At 62.1% G+C, this 14,851-nt stretch overlaps 2 protein-coding genes across 4 annotated transcripts in view; one reads left to right on the forward strand and one right to left on the reverse strand.

Moving 5' to 3' along the window:
• Positions 1-5,628, forward strand: part of SCAP (SREBF chaperone) — an 89,954-nt gene extending 84,326 nt beyond the window's left edge. Inside the window, exons 13-23 of one of the 3 annotated variants that reach the window (XM_032648320.1) lie at positions 213-589; positions 1,130-1,318; positions 1,404-1,605; positions 1,694-1,809; positions 1,892-2,417; positions 2,496-2,581; positions 4,137-4,219; positions 4,326-4,492; positions 4,674-4,754; positions 4,944-5,150; positions 5,233-5,628. In XM_032648320.1, coding sequence (XP_032504211.1) covers positions 213-589; positions 1,130-1,318; positions 1,404-1,605; positions 1,694-1,809; positions 1,892-2,417; positions 2,496-2,581; positions 4,137-4,219; positions 4,326-4,492; positions 4,674-4,754; positions 4,944-5,150; positions 5,233-5,478 — 2,280 coding nt within the window. In that variant the 3' untranslated portion in view covers positions 5,479-5,628. Of the gene's footprint in view, positions 1-212; positions 590-1,129; positions 1,319-1,403; positions 1,606-1,693; positions 1,810-1,891; positions 2,582-4,136; positions 4,220-4,325; positions 4,493-4,673; positions 4,755-4,943; positions 5,151-5,232 lie in introns of all 3 variants that reach the window. The other 2 variants (XM_032648321.1, XM_032648319.1) reach the window with 2 other exon arrangements.
• A 323-nt stretch (positions 5,629-5,951) lies between these two features.
• Positions 5,952-14,851, reverse strand: part of PTPN23 (protein tyrosine phosphatase non-receptor type 23) — a 37,764-nt gene continuing 28,864 nt past the window's right edge. The window contains exons 3-25 of the mRNA XM_032648318.1: positions 14,598-14,725; positions 14,285-14,361; positions 13,611-13,660; positions 13,327-13,458; positions 13,004-13,084; positions 12,778-12,909; positions 12,646-12,693; positions 12,168-12,224; positions 11,982-12,040; positions 11,721-11,800; positions 11,492-11,606; positions 11,332-11,397; positions 10,815-10,960; positions 10,202-10,513; positions 9,967-10,121; positions 9,714-9,865; positions 9,447-9,626; positions 7,608-9,348; positions 7,347-7,531; positions 7,149-7,253; positions 6,935-7,073; positions 6,734-6,847; positions 5,952-6,653 (exon numbers count right to left, since the gene is read on the reverse strand). Coding sequence (XP_032504209.1) covers positions 6,174-6,653; positions 6,734-6,847; positions 6,935-7,073; positions 7,149-7,253; positions 7,347-7,531; positions 7,608-9,348; positions 9,447-9,626; positions 9,714-9,865; positions 9,967-10,121; positions 10,202-10,513; positions 10,815-10,960; positions 11,332-11,397; positions 11,492-11,606; positions 11,721-11,800; positions 11,982-12,040; positions 12,168-12,224; positions 12,646-12,693; positions 12,778-12,909; positions 13,004-13,084; positions 13,327-13,458; positions 13,611-13,660; positions 14,285-14,361; positions 14,598-14,725 — 4,734 coding nt within the window. The 3' untranslated portion in view covers positions 5,952-6,173. The remainder of the gene's footprint in view (positions 6,654-6,733; positions 6,848-6,934; positions 7,074-7,148; positions 7,254-7,346; positions 7,532-7,607; positions 9,349-9,446; positions 9,627-9,713; positions 9,866-9,966; positions 10,122-10,201; positions 10,514-10,814; positions 10,961-11,331; positions 11,398-11,491; positions 11,607-11,720; positions 11,801-11,981; positions 12,041-12,167; positions 12,225-12,645; positions 12,694-12,777; positions 12,910-13,003; positions 13,085-13,326; positions 13,459-13,610; positions 13,661-14,284; positions 14,362-14,597; positions 14,726-14,851) is intronic.

The following is a 14,851-nucleotide window of genomic DNA, read 5'->3' on the forward strand; positions in this document are numbered from 1 at the left end:
GAGATGGGAAAGTTCTGTAACAAACCTAAGGGTGCACCTCTGTTTCCAGGCCAGGAGTCCCAAACCCCGACCATGGAAAGGGAACTAGGTCCCTCTGGGGGCAGTTGGCCCTCAGTCATAGTGGGAGGACTTGGGAAGGCAGGAGGGTAGGACAGGTTGGGGCTGTCCGTTCCTCCCAGAGGTCCTGCTGAGCACCCGATGCCCCACTGCAGGCTGGCACCGTTGTCTGGATTGGCATCCTGGTGTACACAGACCCAGCAGGGCTGCGCACATACCTCACTGCCCAGGTGACAGAGCAGAGCCCTCTGGGCGAGGGCGCCCTGGCTTCCATGCCTGTGCCTAGTGGTGTGCTGCCTGCCAGCCACCCGGACCCCGCCTTCTCCATCTTCCCACCTGGTGCCTCTAAGTTACCCGAGAACCAGACATTGCCAGGGGAGCTGCCCGAGCCTGGGGCTCCAGCTGAGGGCATCCATGATAGCCCAGCCCCAGAGGTAACCTGGGGGACTGAGGATGAGGAACTTTGGAGGAAGTTGTCCTTCCGCCACTGGCCAACGCTCTTCAGCTACTACAACATCACACTGGCCAAGAGGTGAGTTGGGCTGTGCCAGGTTCCACCTCCCCACCTGGTGATGTCAGCTCACTGTCCCCAGAGCATCCCTTCCCTTTAGGAGGGAGACCCTCTGGTTTGAATTCTGCATTTCCTTTCAAATAAACACCCCTAAGGTTGTGAAGTAGGAGCCAGGGCTCCAAGCATCCACAACCTAAGAGTAGCCCGGGGCCCTGCTCTGGGGAGTCATAGGTTGCTGTCAGCCACTTGGCCAGAATGAGATCCACCTCACTCATTTCCACCCACTCTGAGCCAGAATGGGTGACAGACATGGCAGTGATGGCTTGGCTGCCGGTTTCTGTGACAGAGCAAGGTTGGGGTGCCAGAGCTGAGCTGGGGAGGGACGTTACCTCTGCTGCCCCAGCCCATGCTGGGAAGACTGCCCTGAGAGGGTGTGCTTGGAGCCTGGCAGGTTGAGCTGAGTCCCGTATGAAGAGCAGAGAGGGGGACTGGGGCAGCAGCAGGAGGGGGGGGTCCCTTCCGAGGGCATCTCTGCTGAGGCTGCCCGCTGCCCGGCCCCAGGTACATCAGCCTGCTGCCTGTCATCCCAGTCACGCTCCGCCTGAACCCGAGGGAGGCCCTGGAGGGGCGGCACCCTCAGGACGGCCGCAGTGCCTGGCCCCCGCCGCGGCCTGGGCAGGGTGGGCTCTGGGAGGCCGGCCCCAAGGGGCCAGGCACGGCGCAGGCGCACAGAGACATCACCCTGTACAAGTAAGGCCCACGAGGGAGGGGGGCAGCCGGCAGGGACGGGGTGGGGGGGGATGGGGCACGCCTCACCAGGCTCCGCCCGGCGCAGGGTGGCAGCACTCGGCTTGGCCTCGGGCATCGTCCTCGTGCTGCTGCTGCTCTGCCTATACCGCGTGCTCTGCCCTCGCAACTACGGGCAACCCGGCTCGGGGCCCGGGCGGCGGCGGCGTGGGGAGCTGCCCTGCGATGACTACGGCTACGCGCCACCCGAGACAGAGATTGTGCCCCTGGTGCTGCGCGGGCACCTCATGGTGAGCGCGGGCGGGAGCTGGGGGCGCCTGAGGCCTGGGCCGCACAGACACCAGCGCCCGTGCCCATGTCCATGCTGTGCTCCCGCAGGACATCGAGTGTCTGGCCAGCGACGGGATGCTGCTGGTGAGCTGTTGCCTGGCAGGCCACGTGTGTGTGTGGGACGCGCAGACTGGAGACTGCCTCACTCGCATCCCACACCCGGGGTAGGTACCCCCCCACCTCCCACCCATGCCCTGCCCTGCATCTGTGCCCCACTGTCCTCACCCCACCCTCCCCACCCCCCAGCAGGCAGCGCCAGGACAGTGGTGTTGGCAGCGTGTTGGAGGCTCAGGAGAGCTGGGAACGGCTGTCGGACGGTGGGAAGGGTGGCCCAGAGGAGCCTGGGGACAGTCCTCCACTACGGCATCGTCCCCGGGGCCCTCCGCCAACTTCCCTCTTCGGGGACCAGCCGGACCTCACCTGCTTGATCGACACCAACTTCTCAGCGCAGCCACAGCTCCTAGAGCCCGCTCAGCCCGAGCCCCGGTACCGGGCGGGCTGCCGCCGTGCTCAGGCCTCCCCAGGCTATGACTTCAGCCACCTGGTGCAGCGACTGTACCAGGAGGAGGGAATGGCTCCCGTCCACACACCAGCCCTGCGCCCACCCTCGCCCGGGCCCACGCTGCCCCAGGCCCCTGAGGACGAGGGGGGCTTTCCTCCCGAGAAGGGCTCCCCTTCCCTCGCCTGGGCCCCCAGCGCAGATGGCTCCATCTGGAGCCTGGAGCTGCAGGGCAGCCTCATCGTGGTGGGGCGGAGCAGTGGCCGGCTGGAGGTGGGCAGAGGGGACGTCTGTGCAGGGGGTTTGTGGGCCCTCCTAGCTCGCAGGTGCTCACAGCCTCTGGGCCTGCAGGTGTGGGACGCCATCGAGGGCACTCTGCGCTGCAGCAGCGAGGAGGTCTCCTCGGGCATCACGGCCCTCGTCTTCCTGGACAAAAGGTGCGAGTGCTGGCTAGGACGCCTGCCTCAACCCTAGACAGCCCAGCCCAGCACAGTGAGGCTTGAGCCCTGCTTCCCCTTCACTGGTGTGTTACTTGACTTCCCTACTCGGTGCCAAGCCCCACACCTGTGAACAGCAGGTAGTCCACCTCAGTGGGGGGGTGACAGCTCCAAGAGTTAACAGGTAGGAAGCACTTAGAATAGGGCCTGGCACATGGAGAGTGAGCAGTTCTCCTCACCCTTCTGAAGTCAGAGTTGCTCTAGGTAGCCTGTCAATACTGATCTTTCTAGGTATCTTGGGTTTTCAGTTCCAGAAAAATGCATTTTCAGAAGAACCGTCTTTTCTTCCCCTTTGATGCTGGACACTGTCCTCGCCTCCCTCCTCAGCACGGCTGTTGGCTGGGTGTTCCCGGGGCTCGATCACACACTCCCTGGGAGAGGAGGATTCCTGGCTTCTCAGGCTTGAGCTTCCACCTCTGGGCTGAGAAACCTGGGCCTCACCCATGACTAGGTGCCTTTGCTGAACGCTTCACCTGCCTGACCCATGCTGGCTCTTCCTTGCAGGGTCCCTGACCGTTTGTGGCCCCACCGTCTAAGCTAAAGCTGGAGCCTCATTTTCTCGGGGTGGGGATACCCCTTGCTCTTACCTCTCAGTTTCTGTTGGCTGCTGCTGTCATTCCTGCCATTGCCAGGCTTCTTGCTCAGGGCTTATTTAGCTAACATCCTACCCTGCAGTCTGGCCAAGTTCACTGGGTTCTCCACGCTTGGAAATTCTCCCCTGCTGTTTTTTTTTTTTGAATTTTAGGGAAAGCCCACATATCTCAGCTCAACCCACAAAGTTCCATGGTCTCTCCCTCCACCCCTGTGCTGTGCCTTCCCCATCTCTGCCATAGATCCTTCAGATTATGGGCAGAGGTGAAGATGTGCATTGCCCTTTGCTGGAGTAAGACTTGGAACCCCACTCACTTCAAAGCTTTGGGGCCACAGGGCAAATGTCTCCATCTCTGCCCATCATCCTGTGCCTAGGAATCAGGGGCAGTGGAGAATAATCTTTATTTCTTTGTGGAAAAAGGAAATGGAGCAGGTGGTGCTTGGGTCGAAGCTGCTTTTCTATGATGGAGACAGCAACACCTTCTGTGGCTCTAAAACATAGGGGCCCCACCTTACGTCCTATTTCTCCTCCCGTGAAGCCTTTCCTTTAGCTCCAGGCTGTGGAGGGGGACTGACCATACCCGTTGTTTGTTTTTAATTTCCAGTCTTACATGATGTTCCCCAGGTACCACTTTACACACACTAGCTCATTTACTCCTCATGACCACGCTGTGAGGTGGGTACAGTTGTTCCCATTTCACAGATGAAGACTCTGAGGCACAGAGGTTAATAATTGGAGTTGCAACCTGGTCCCCAGCACCTGTGCTTCCCTCTTGGCCACAGTCCCTCATGGCTCCACTGTTCCCAGAGCCAGTGGGACGGTCCTGTCAAGGGCCTGCGGTGCTCAGCCCCAAAGCTGGGGGCTCTGAGGGAGAGCCACCTGACAGCCGCTCTTCTCTTCCAGGATTGTGGCTGCCCGGCTCAACGGTTCCCTTGATTTCTTCTCCTTGGAGACTCACACTGCCCTCAGCCCCTTGCAGTTCCGAGGTCAGGGGACCTGGGCTGGGCTGGTGCCTGCACCTGGTGGGTGGAGCAGAGGGGCTGCCTGCAGGGTGTCTTCTCGGAGATCCCTCACTTGGCCTGTTATCCCCAGGGGCCCCGGGGCGGGGCAGTTCCCCCACATCCCCTGTGTACAGCAGCAGTGATGCAGTGGCTTGTCACCTGACCCACACGGTGCCCTGTGCACACCAGAAGCCCATCACAGCCCTGAAGGCAGCTGCCGGGCGCCTCGTGACTGGGAGCCAGGACCACACACTGAGAGTAAGTGTTGGCACCATCTCTTGGGCACTGGGGTGGCCCAGCACAGGGGGTGGGGAGCACATGGGGTCAGTCAGGGAGTGGCTGGAGGTGTCCTGGATGAACTGTGAAAGGGAATTCCTGGCCAAAGAGTGATTTGGAAAATCCCAGAGAGACCAGAATCTGCTACCTGTTCCTGCCCCAGGTGTACCGTCTGGAGGACTCGTGCTGCCTCTTCACCCTGCAAGGCCACTCAGGGGCCATCACGACTGTGTACATTGACCAGGTGAGGGCCGTGGGTGGGGTGCGGGGTACCAAGCCAGGCCCATAGCCCTTGTTTCTGACTCCTGGGAGCTGGTCCCCAAGGGCCTCTGTGAAGCAGAGTGAGGCCTCCCACCCACCAGGGCACTAAGCCACCCTTGTGGACAGAGATGTTTCACCACAGTGACCAGCTCTCCTGTGCCTGTTCCCTTAGACCATGGTGCTGGCCAGTGGAGGACAAGATGGGGCCATCTGCCTGTGGGATGTGCTGACTGGCAGCCGGGTCAGCCACATGTTCGCTCACCGTGGGGATGTCACCTCCCTCACCTGTACCACCTCCTGTGTCATCAGTAGTGGCCTAGATGACCTCATCAGCATCTGGGACCGCAGCACAGGCATCAGGCTCTACTCCATTCAGCAGGTAGGCATGTGCGGGGCCACGGGATTCTCGGTATTTTAGGGAAGGATTCAAGACACCGAGCCTGTCCTGTCCTTGCCTCCAGGACCTGGGCTGTGGTGCAAGCTTGGGTGTCATCTCAGACAACCTGCTGGTGACCGGCGGCCAGGGCTGTGTTTCCTTTTGGGACCTAAACTACGGGGACCTGTTACAGACAGTCTACCTGGGGAAGAACAGTGAGGCCCAGCCGGCCCGCCAGATCCTGGTGCTGGACAATGCTGCCATTGTCTGCAACTTTGGCAGCGAGCTCAGCCTAGTATACGTGCCCTCTGTGCTGGAGAAGCTGGACTGAGGGTGGGCCTCCCTGCCCGTCTGGCTGGGGTGCTCTGTGGGGCAATGTGCTGGACCTGGACTGGGGAAAGAGCTGAATGTTTGGGAAGCTGCCTCTGAACTGTCCTGTCCTGCCTCGTGACTGTAATATTAAACATTTTTTTAAAAATCACATCAGCCAAGGGCTTTGTGAGCCACTTGCGTCTTCCCCTGGATGAGCTCTGGCGTCATTTACACCCTCCCGGTGCCTAAAGTGCAGCACTTGGTTAGACCTTTCTCAGCTCAGAGCAGCTCCTGCCAGAAGCCATACAGGTCAGAGGAAGAGTTTACAGGCTGGGGAAGTTTAGCAAGCCAGCTCTAGAGGCCATCTTGCCTAACCACTTCAGAGGTGTGGAAACCAAGGTGACCCCCTCCACCTCCACACTCACTAAAGGTGGTGCTGCTGGGGCCCAGCCCCCCACCTCCCGGGGAGCAGCGCTGAGCAGAGACACTGGCCACAGAACAGGTTTGTTTATTCCACAGCAAAGAGCTGAAAATGTCAGGTCCCACAAAGGAGCAGAACCTGACCCAAGACCCGTGATGCATCTCTACCCTGTAGAGCTGTGGGCTGGGCCAGGCAGGGCTGAAGGCAGCAGGAATGGGAGTAAGACTAGGCCCCACCTCAAGAGGGGCAGACTGGCATGGGAGACAACGTAGTGCAAGGCAGGCAAACCCTGTTCAGGTCTTGTTGAGTGTCCAGAGTGGATCCAGAAGGCTGAGGGGGTCATCAGTGGGCCGGGCAGCCCGCAGACCCTGCCCGTTATGGGCCTGCAGAAAGTTCTGCTTGCTCATCCGCTGCTTTCCTCTCAAGGAGCTGTCCAGAGAGAAGGCCTCAGGAGTTAGGGAGGCCAGCAGCTCCAGGGAGGAGGAGGGGGGCCCCAGGCTGGGGACCTCAGGTACTGGCTGCTCCTCCTCAGGCGGAGGGGCCTCAGGCAGGGGTGAAGAGAGAGGGGGTGGGGAGGAGGATGGGAGCTGGGTGGACTCTGGGAGGCTGGGTGGCGGCAGGCCTGGGGGCTCTACAGGGCCTGGCAGGCCGGCAGCCGGGAAATCCAAGCCCCCAGGAGGCCGGATGCTGAGCTTGGCGATAGTGGCCTGGATGGAGCTGATGGGCACATCCCCACCGAGAACCAGGTCCTGGGAGTCCTGAGGAAGGTGATTCTGAGGAGACGAGAGTGGGTGAAGATGGAGTCCACGAGGCAGTGTCAGTCCCAGCAGCCCCCAGGGGCTCCCTCCCTCACCTTCTGGGTGACACTGGTGCCAGCCGAGGGCTTGCACGGAAGGGGCATGCCGTGGCGCTGCAGGACCTGCTCCACGTGTTTCACCACCGCCTCATGGCAGAACCTGAGATGCAGCTGCAGGGGCGCATTGGGCCCGGTCAGCCGGGCAGGGCCCGTCACCCAGGATGGAGGGCCCATCCCAGCTCCCGCCTGGGCCCTCACCTTCTCCTGCAGCATGTGTTTCCTCTGCTGCCGCATGCGCCGCACCAGCCGAGGCAGCTCAGGGATCCCACTTCCAGCCTCCACCTCCTGCACAGCCGCGTAGAGCAGCGCGAAGGCTCCTGTGCGGCCCACCCCGGAGCTGCAGCAGGAAGGGGCTGTGAGGCCAGCCCAGGAGCCCCCAGAGGAGGGCCGCTCGGGAGCTACCCACACCTACCTGCAGTGGACGACGACAGGCGTGTGCAGGGGGCGCTGATGCAGGTAATGAGCGTGCACCTCCTGGATGAAGTGCAGCAGGTTGCCGGGGCTGTCCGGCAGGCCTCTGCAGGGTGGGGCGGCGTCTCTGAGTCAGACCTGCTCCAAGGCCGCACCACCCTCCCAGCCCCCCAACCACCGCCCAGGGCAGCAGACGCACAACTCTGGCCACGTGGGGAAGTGGAGGTGCACGAGCGAGCGCTTGAGGCTCTGGTCCCGGAACTGCAGGCTCAGCACCCGCTCCACATGGGTCTCGGTGGTGCGAACACTGCTCAGGGCCAAGCTCAGGGCACCGTGCACCATGGGCTGGCCCCTCTCGGTAGGGAAGTAGCGAGCCACCTTTTGCTGAAGGACAAACAGGGCAGTTAGGGCTGGTTTTCCAGTTTCCCTGCTGGGCACCCACCCAACCTCTCCCTCTCACCTTTTCCACCTCGGCCTCGGACACGAGCATGACAATGACTGACACTTTCTGCTCATGCACCATGAGCCAGAAGTCGGCAGATGTGCCAGGCAGGGGGGCCTGGGTGGCCACCAAAGGTGGGCAGTACGGTGAGAGCCCCTCCACGCGGCTGGCGTTGATGTAGTCGTCCTTGCCCGAGCGCAGCACCACACGGTTGCTGTCGTAGGGCATGACATCCTGGTGCCGGTTCTTCAGTGAGTAGCAGCGGGCGATGGCGATGGAACGGCCACGGGCATCGTGCTCCTGTGCGTCTTGTAGCTCCCGCCAGATAGCGTCCAGAGCCCCCGCATCGCCCAGCTGGCCCCGAAAGGCCTCCAGCTCCTGCTGCAACTGCTGCAGCCTCTCCGGGTGCTCATAGGGGTCCTGCTCGATCAGCCGCAGGGCCTGTGGCCGCCGGCCCTCAGCCGCATCCACCTTAGTAGGCTGCAGCAGGGGCTGCCCACCCCCAGGAGGCTGAGCGCCTCCATGCTGACTCTCAGGGCTGGAGGAGAGCAGATCTGCACTCGCAGCACCTCGGCACAGACACACGGCTGGCTCTGCTGCAGGGGGCCGAGGAGGGGCGGGGCCGGGCCCCGGTGATGGGGCAGGTGAAGGCACCAGGTGGGGAGTGGGGGCAGGCTGGCTGGCAGGCGGAGGGCCTCGAATGGGGAGTGCGGGGGCCTGGGGGCCCAGGGGCCTGGGGGAAGGGGCAGGACCATATGCCAGGGTGGGATGGGGAGGCTGAGGGGGCCCAGGGCTGGGGAAAGGCAGCACCCCTGAGTGGGGGGGCAGAGGGTCCTGAGAGGGGCCTGGGTAGAGCTGGGTATGCAGGGTGGGCGGTGGCTGCCCCAGGACACCAGGCTGAGGGGCAAAGGGATAGGGGGTCTGGGGGGGTACCAGTCCTGAAGGCTGGGGTGGGAAGAGGTGCGGATGCTGGAGTGGAAGGGGCTGCTGGGGAGGCTGGGGCCCAAACACTGCTCGTGTGGGATGAGGCTGGGGCCCAGTCCTCGGGGCTGAAAAACCTGTGGGCATCCCAGGAGAAAAGTGGTGCTGGGCTGGGGGAGCTGCGAGGGGTGGCTTGGCCCCCATCGGGTAGGTATAGGGCACGGGCAGTGGCTGGGGGGGCGGCCCCGGAAAGCGGGGCCGGGGAGGAGCAGGGGCAGGGTTTGGCCGTGGTGCCGTGTGGCTGGAGATGGGGGCCTGGACGCTATCTACTGTGGTGGTGGCTGGCCGAATCCCCACAGCCAACTCAGGGCCCGAGAACTGGGGAGGTGGGGCTGAGGGCAGGCCTGCAGCTGGTGGGGTGGGCCCGGGCCCCACCCCCCCATAGGGACTGCTCACCATGCCATGCTGCGGCGAGGATCGCGGCACGAGGCCCAGCTCTGGTGTGTAGGCCCCGGCTGTGTAGAGAGCAGGTCCAGGTGCCATGGCCACCACAGGGTGCCCTAGGGCCTGGGGGGCCCTGGGCTGCAACATCTGAGCAGGACCCGAGTAGGTACCAGGCGGTAAGGCGCCTGAGAGATAGTGGGGTCCTGGGCCTGCAGAGCTGGGGAAGGGGCCGGGGGGGAAGTGGAGTGGGGCAGCGGCCCCCAGGAAGGTGTCGGGGGGCAGGCTGCGCAGCTCCTCAGGCAGGTCCCCGGCCTCCACTGCCTCGCCCTCCTCCCTGCGGGGCAGCAGCGGCTTTGGGGCCGTGGGCCGTGGCGGCGGCTTCTTCTTCAGCTCCCTGTAGGACGAGGTAGGGAAGAAGCGGAGCCACACCATCCCCTCAGCCCGACCTCGGTCTCGGCTGCAGCCGCACCCCGGCCCCAGGGCCACACTCACCTGTCCAGGAGCTGCTGGCGGGCTGCCTCACGGGCCTGGCAGGTGGACTGTGCCCGTTCGAGGAGAGCAGCCACCTTGCTCTCCAGGTCTGCATAGAAGTCCTTGCCCTCCTGGGACTTCTTCATCAGGTCCTCATAGGCTTCATAGGAGGCCACCAGGGTCTGCAGCGTGGAGTTCCACCTGGCGGGCAGAAGGGCCGGCAGGAGGTGAGTAGCTGGAGCCCAGCTCTGGGCAGGACTGGGTAGAGGCACAGGGCCAGACACTGACTTTTGGTCCAGTTCACCGAGCACCCGCCGCACAGATGCGTACTGCACGTTGGCCTCTGTCAGTGCCCGGAGAATGTTGTCCTGGGCGGCCAGGTTCTGCTCCAGGTACACCCTCAGCTGATCATACTTCTTCAGCTGCTCCTCAAACAGCTTCTAAGGGAGTGTGTTGGGGGGTGGAGGACAGACACTCAGGGCCTCACCACCTAAGGGTGGAGCCTAGAGTCAGCCCCTGCATACTGCTCACCCAGCCCCACCTTTATCTCTGAGTGGTCTGTGGTAACCAGTGACGCCGTGATGTCATCCTTCTGGATAAGCTCACGCAGCTGCTGTTCCAGGGACACACGCTGGTCCCGCATCTCCTGCACCTTGGCCAGGATGCGCTTCAGGTTCTGCAGCACTGCCTTGTCCTCTGGGAGCGGCAGTGGTCAGTGAGGCCAGAGAAAACCCCAGCGCCAAGCCTCTCTCCATGGGGACAGGAAGGGGGCTCACCTGGGGTGAGGGCTGGCGTGGGCAGGGCAGCCCGGACCTGGTCCAGAGGCCCACTGAGCAGGCGCAGGTTGCCAACATGCAGATTCATGGCACGGTGCAGCTCGCTGTTGGTGAAGGAGGCCTTCTCATGGACCTCCATGTACTTGGCCCATTCTCGCCTCACCTCTGCCAGCTCGGCCTTGGAGATAGCCGTGCTGGCCCCTGCCTGGCTCACTGCCTCCTGCATCTTCTGCTCTAGCAGCTCATCCTCCTCCAGCAGGTCCCTGATGTCCTTCAGGGAGGCCTCCACATCCGTGAACACACCTGACAGCACTGGGGGCATGTTTAGAGGAGGCGGGGTCAGCTCCTGTGGCAGGCAGACCAGGCATCCAATCTGGCCCATCCCCAGGAGGCAGATCCGCCCCCTCAGTCAGGCTTGTGTGCAGCCCAGTGCTGGCTGAGCAAGACAGAGGGCACACAGGGTGTGGTAGTTCACTGAACTGTGCAGCGGGTGCTCTGACAGGTGCTGGGAGAGGTGAAAACCTCTATCCTCGGTCAACAAGGGACAGAGAAGGCCGCAGCAGATGACTCCCACGTTCCCGCCCTCCACCTGCTGCTTCTCCTCCTCACTCACCTTGCATGGACTGGACGAGGTTCCTGACGGTGTCGGGCCGGACGCTGAGAGCTGCGCACTTCTCCATGAGCTGGGGTGGGATGTGGCTGTAGGCATCAAGGTTGTCCACTGTCTCAGGATCCAGCTGCATTGAATCCATGAACTGGCTGTTGAGGGGCAACGGGACCAGGTGGGTGCTGGCTCAACCCCTCAGCTACACAAGAAGCCCACTAGGGCAAGCTCCCACCACTGAAGCAAGGTCTGAGGTCCTAGCAGACAACAAATCAGCATCCCAACTGCCACCACAGAACATGCCCAGGGCACTGCTGAAAACAGTGGGACATCCTCCTCTCAAGATGCGTGACTCTCAACTTACAAATCTAGCATACAAGACCCTGGGCAGGGAGGACGCAGCCAGGAGGCCTGCTGGTGCCAACAGACCTTTCATTTACTCCTCTCCCTGTCGCAGGCAGCACTGGGGACCCCACAGAGGTCTGGTGTGTACCCTCCATGCCTCCCACCCAAGCCCTGCACTTACTCCAGGACCTCATTCTTGTCCTCAATCTTGGCCATCATCTCCCGAAGCAGCTTGGCCTTCTCCTCACTGCAGGAGAAGTGAAAGCAATTTGCTGGACGCCCGTGTCTGCTGAGATATTCCAACCCGCCCTGGGCTAATAGGGCCTGCCTATCCTGCCCACCTGTACAGCGACGAGGCTTCATGGGCAGCCATGGGTACCAGTTTGGTGAAGATGTCAGGGCCCGTAACAGCTGGGTCTGTGGGGTTCACTGGTAAGGGCTTCACCAAGGGGGCACCTGGGAGGGGTGAGGAAGAATCGTGGAGACCAGGCCCACTCGAACCTCGACTGCCTCTCTTCTGTCCCATCTTCATCCCCTACCCCGATCCTCGGCCTCCCCTCAGCTTCAGACCTTTTACAGGCTGAAGGGTGTCCAGTGCTGGGACAGCCTCGTGGTAGATGAAATCATTGTCCTTCTTGGCAGAATTGTATCTGGGGGTCAGGAGAAGGAGGAATGGGGAGTCTTGAGTGATCAGCAGGGATCCAGGACCTAGCCTCCCACATGGGCCACTACTCTCTGGCCCTGGTGGCTTCCTCCCAACAATGCAGGCAAAAGGCCAAGACCCTTCCTAACAAAAAGGAACCAGGGCCACCCCGAACCCCAGAAACTCACTTTCCCCCAATGACGTCCATAGTGAAGCGAAGTGCATCTTGCACAGTGTCAGGCTGGCCCTGTAGGGTAGGGATGGGGGTGCTCAGTGCCAACCACAGCCAGTGCCAGGACACCCCTCAGCCCCAGCAGGCTTGCTCCTTGTCTTCCCAGGCTCCGAGGGGCAGCCAGGCTCTTCCTCATCTTTACCTTGGCCAGCTTGATGGCTTCATTGAGCTTGTCCAGGGCACTCTGGAAGTATGCGACCTGCGGGGGACAGAGACCAGTCCGTCCTTCCCTGCTTGGACCCTACTCCTTCTGCCACCCCAACCCCCACCGAGCCTGTGTGGCCATCAGGTGACCCATCAGAAGACAAGGAGCTGAGGAGGTAGCCACGCGCCAGCCCAGCCAACAGCACCACGCTTAGCATCTACCTTCCAGCTCCACCCCACAGCCTACATCTCCCACCAACATCCCCTGAGGGGAGCCTGCTGCGCCTCCTCCGTCCCCTGGGGATGAAGGCTGCACAGATGGGACAACACATGAGGAACACCAGGTCTACAGCGGTGGGGGGGGAGGGGGGCAGCCAGGGATGTGGGGGTGAGAGACAGAAGAAGGGTCCCCACGAGGATCTGACTAACAAGGCTGGGACCAGTCCAGAGTCCCCTCCTTGCCACGGCTCACTCACCCGCTCTCCGAACTTCTGCTGCTCCTCAGCCTGCTTCCCCATGTGCAACTGGGAAAGAAGAGATGTCACTACTTACTTCCTGAGCTATGGCAACTCAGCCCAGCCCAGCCCTGGTGGCCACGGTGCCCTCACATGAGCCACAGCCGCAAAGTAGTAGATCTTCATCTGTACCAGCTTCTTCCAGTCCTTCTGGATCCGGCCCAGCAGTGAGGCGGTATCGGGGTTCTCCAAGGCCCGGCACGCCTCCTTGTAGTAATCCACCACCTAGAAGCCAGGACAGGGCTATAGTTGGGGATCGGGAGTAAACCAAAAGCCTGGCATCAGTCCCTTGTGGGCCACCGTCTATCCCTGTCCCTACCTGTGCACTGATGCGAGCCACCAGAAAGCTCTTCCTGTTGTCCAACATGGACTTCTCCAGAAGGCACTCCTGAGCCTGGCCCTGGAAGAGCAGATGGAGATGCACTCCATTCCTCACCGGCACAGACCACACGGATGCCCTCTCCGCCCAGCCTCCCGCACTCCAAGCAGCACAGCCCTGCTCCTGATCCACCTGGGGCTCAAAAGATCAAAGCCCAGGCCTCTGCTTGTCCCTCACTGCCATGTGCACAGGACCTCTAGGATCCAGCCCTAACCGTGCCCGGCCCTGGATTCAACTCGGCCCCAACAAGGGCGTCTCCTCACCAGCATGAGGTTGACATTGAGAGTGAGGATCTGCCGGCTCATGTCAACGCTGTAGGCATGAGGGAAGTGCTCGCGCAGGTAGGCAAAGGCACCTGCTGCGCACTGGAAGTGAGTGCAGGAGACCTTCATGCCCTGGGAGAGAACAGGGGAGGATGCCAGAAGCAGAGCCGCAGAGCTGCCGGTGTCCACTCCACGGGCAGGATTCACACTCTGGAGGCTGACAACACTCAGCACCCCTCCCTGGTTCTGTCCTACGACCCACCCACTGCCCCTACCCTCCTCACCTCCTCAGACATGCGCTTGTCCATGGCCCCCAGCATGGAGTGCAGCGCCCCTGGGGAGGCACAGAACACGGGGTCAGGGCTAGCCTGGGGCTGCTGGTGTCACCCATGATCAGGACAACAGGGGTCTGGGGCAGTTGGTCCAAGGACACCAAAGCTGGAGTAAATGGGGTCTCGGTCTCTGGCTCTGCACCAGGCAGGGATGGGGTGGAAGGGAAGGGGCTCCTGCCATCCACAGCCCTCAGCCTACAAGTCCAGTCTCAGAGCCTCAGGGATTGCCTACACAGGACTCGGGGCTCCCCAGGCTGAGGCTGAGCCATCAGGGTTGACGGCAAGGCCAGTCTAGGCCAGCCTTGTTCTCCTCCTGCTGGAAGCAACCCAAGCCACAAGGGGGGCCGGGATCTGTCCAGTCAGAAGAGAGAGGCCACCCCTCTGGGCCAGAGCACACTAGCAACACCATGTGGCAGCCAGCCTGGCAGAGCCTCTCCCCAGCAGGCTGGCTCCCTGTGGGCCAGAAGAGAGGCACCAGCGGAGCTGTGGGAAGGCAGGGGGAGGGTCAGAATCCAGGTGTCTACCTTCCATCAGCCCACTGCCCTTGTGGCGGCCTGCTGAGCTGAGGTGGGGTGGGGTGGGCAGGGCTGGGAGGTAGGGCCATGGGGAAGGGTTAGGTGGCTCACCAAGGTTGTAGAGAATGCAGGCCTGCTCATACTTGATGTCTTCATGGGCCACAGACTTGCCTGAGAAGATCTCAGTCCTGTGGACAGGTCACCCCAGTCATTTCGAGTGAAGGAGCTGGTGAAGCGACCCGCCACCCCCAGTGTGGTGTCGGATGGGAGGGAAGCCTGGGGAGACCACACCAAGCCACTCCCCATGCTGTGTAGCAAGGAAAAGAAAGCGGGGGGCGGGGGAAGAGGGGCATCCCCACCACCCAGACACCCCCGGGCTGTCCCAGGCAACCTCCAGGCTCCCCCCAGCCCTGCCAGCTCTCACCAGGTGACAGAAACAGCGGCCTCCTGGCCTGAGCCCATGGGGACCCGACTCTGCAGGTAGTGGAGCTGGCCCAGGTACTTGCGGAGGACACTGCAGCCCTCAAAGTCCCGTGGAACACGAACCGCATTCTGGGGGATGGATGGGAGAAGCAGGCCTCCTGTCATTTGGAGTAGAAGACAGGCAGGGCTGTCCACCCACAAATGCCCAGGAAATAATCGGGGCTGGGGGACTGCACAGTCTAAGGGACCCAAAGA

The sequence above is a fragment of the Phocoena sinus genome, chromosome 11 (genome assembly GCF_008692025.1).
Source record: "Phocoena sinus isolate mPhoSin1 chromosome 11, mPhoSin1.pri, whole genome shotgun sequence".
Lineage (NCBI taxonomy): Eukaryota > Metazoa > Chordata > Mammalia > Artiodactyla > Phocoenidae > Phocoena > Phocoena sinus.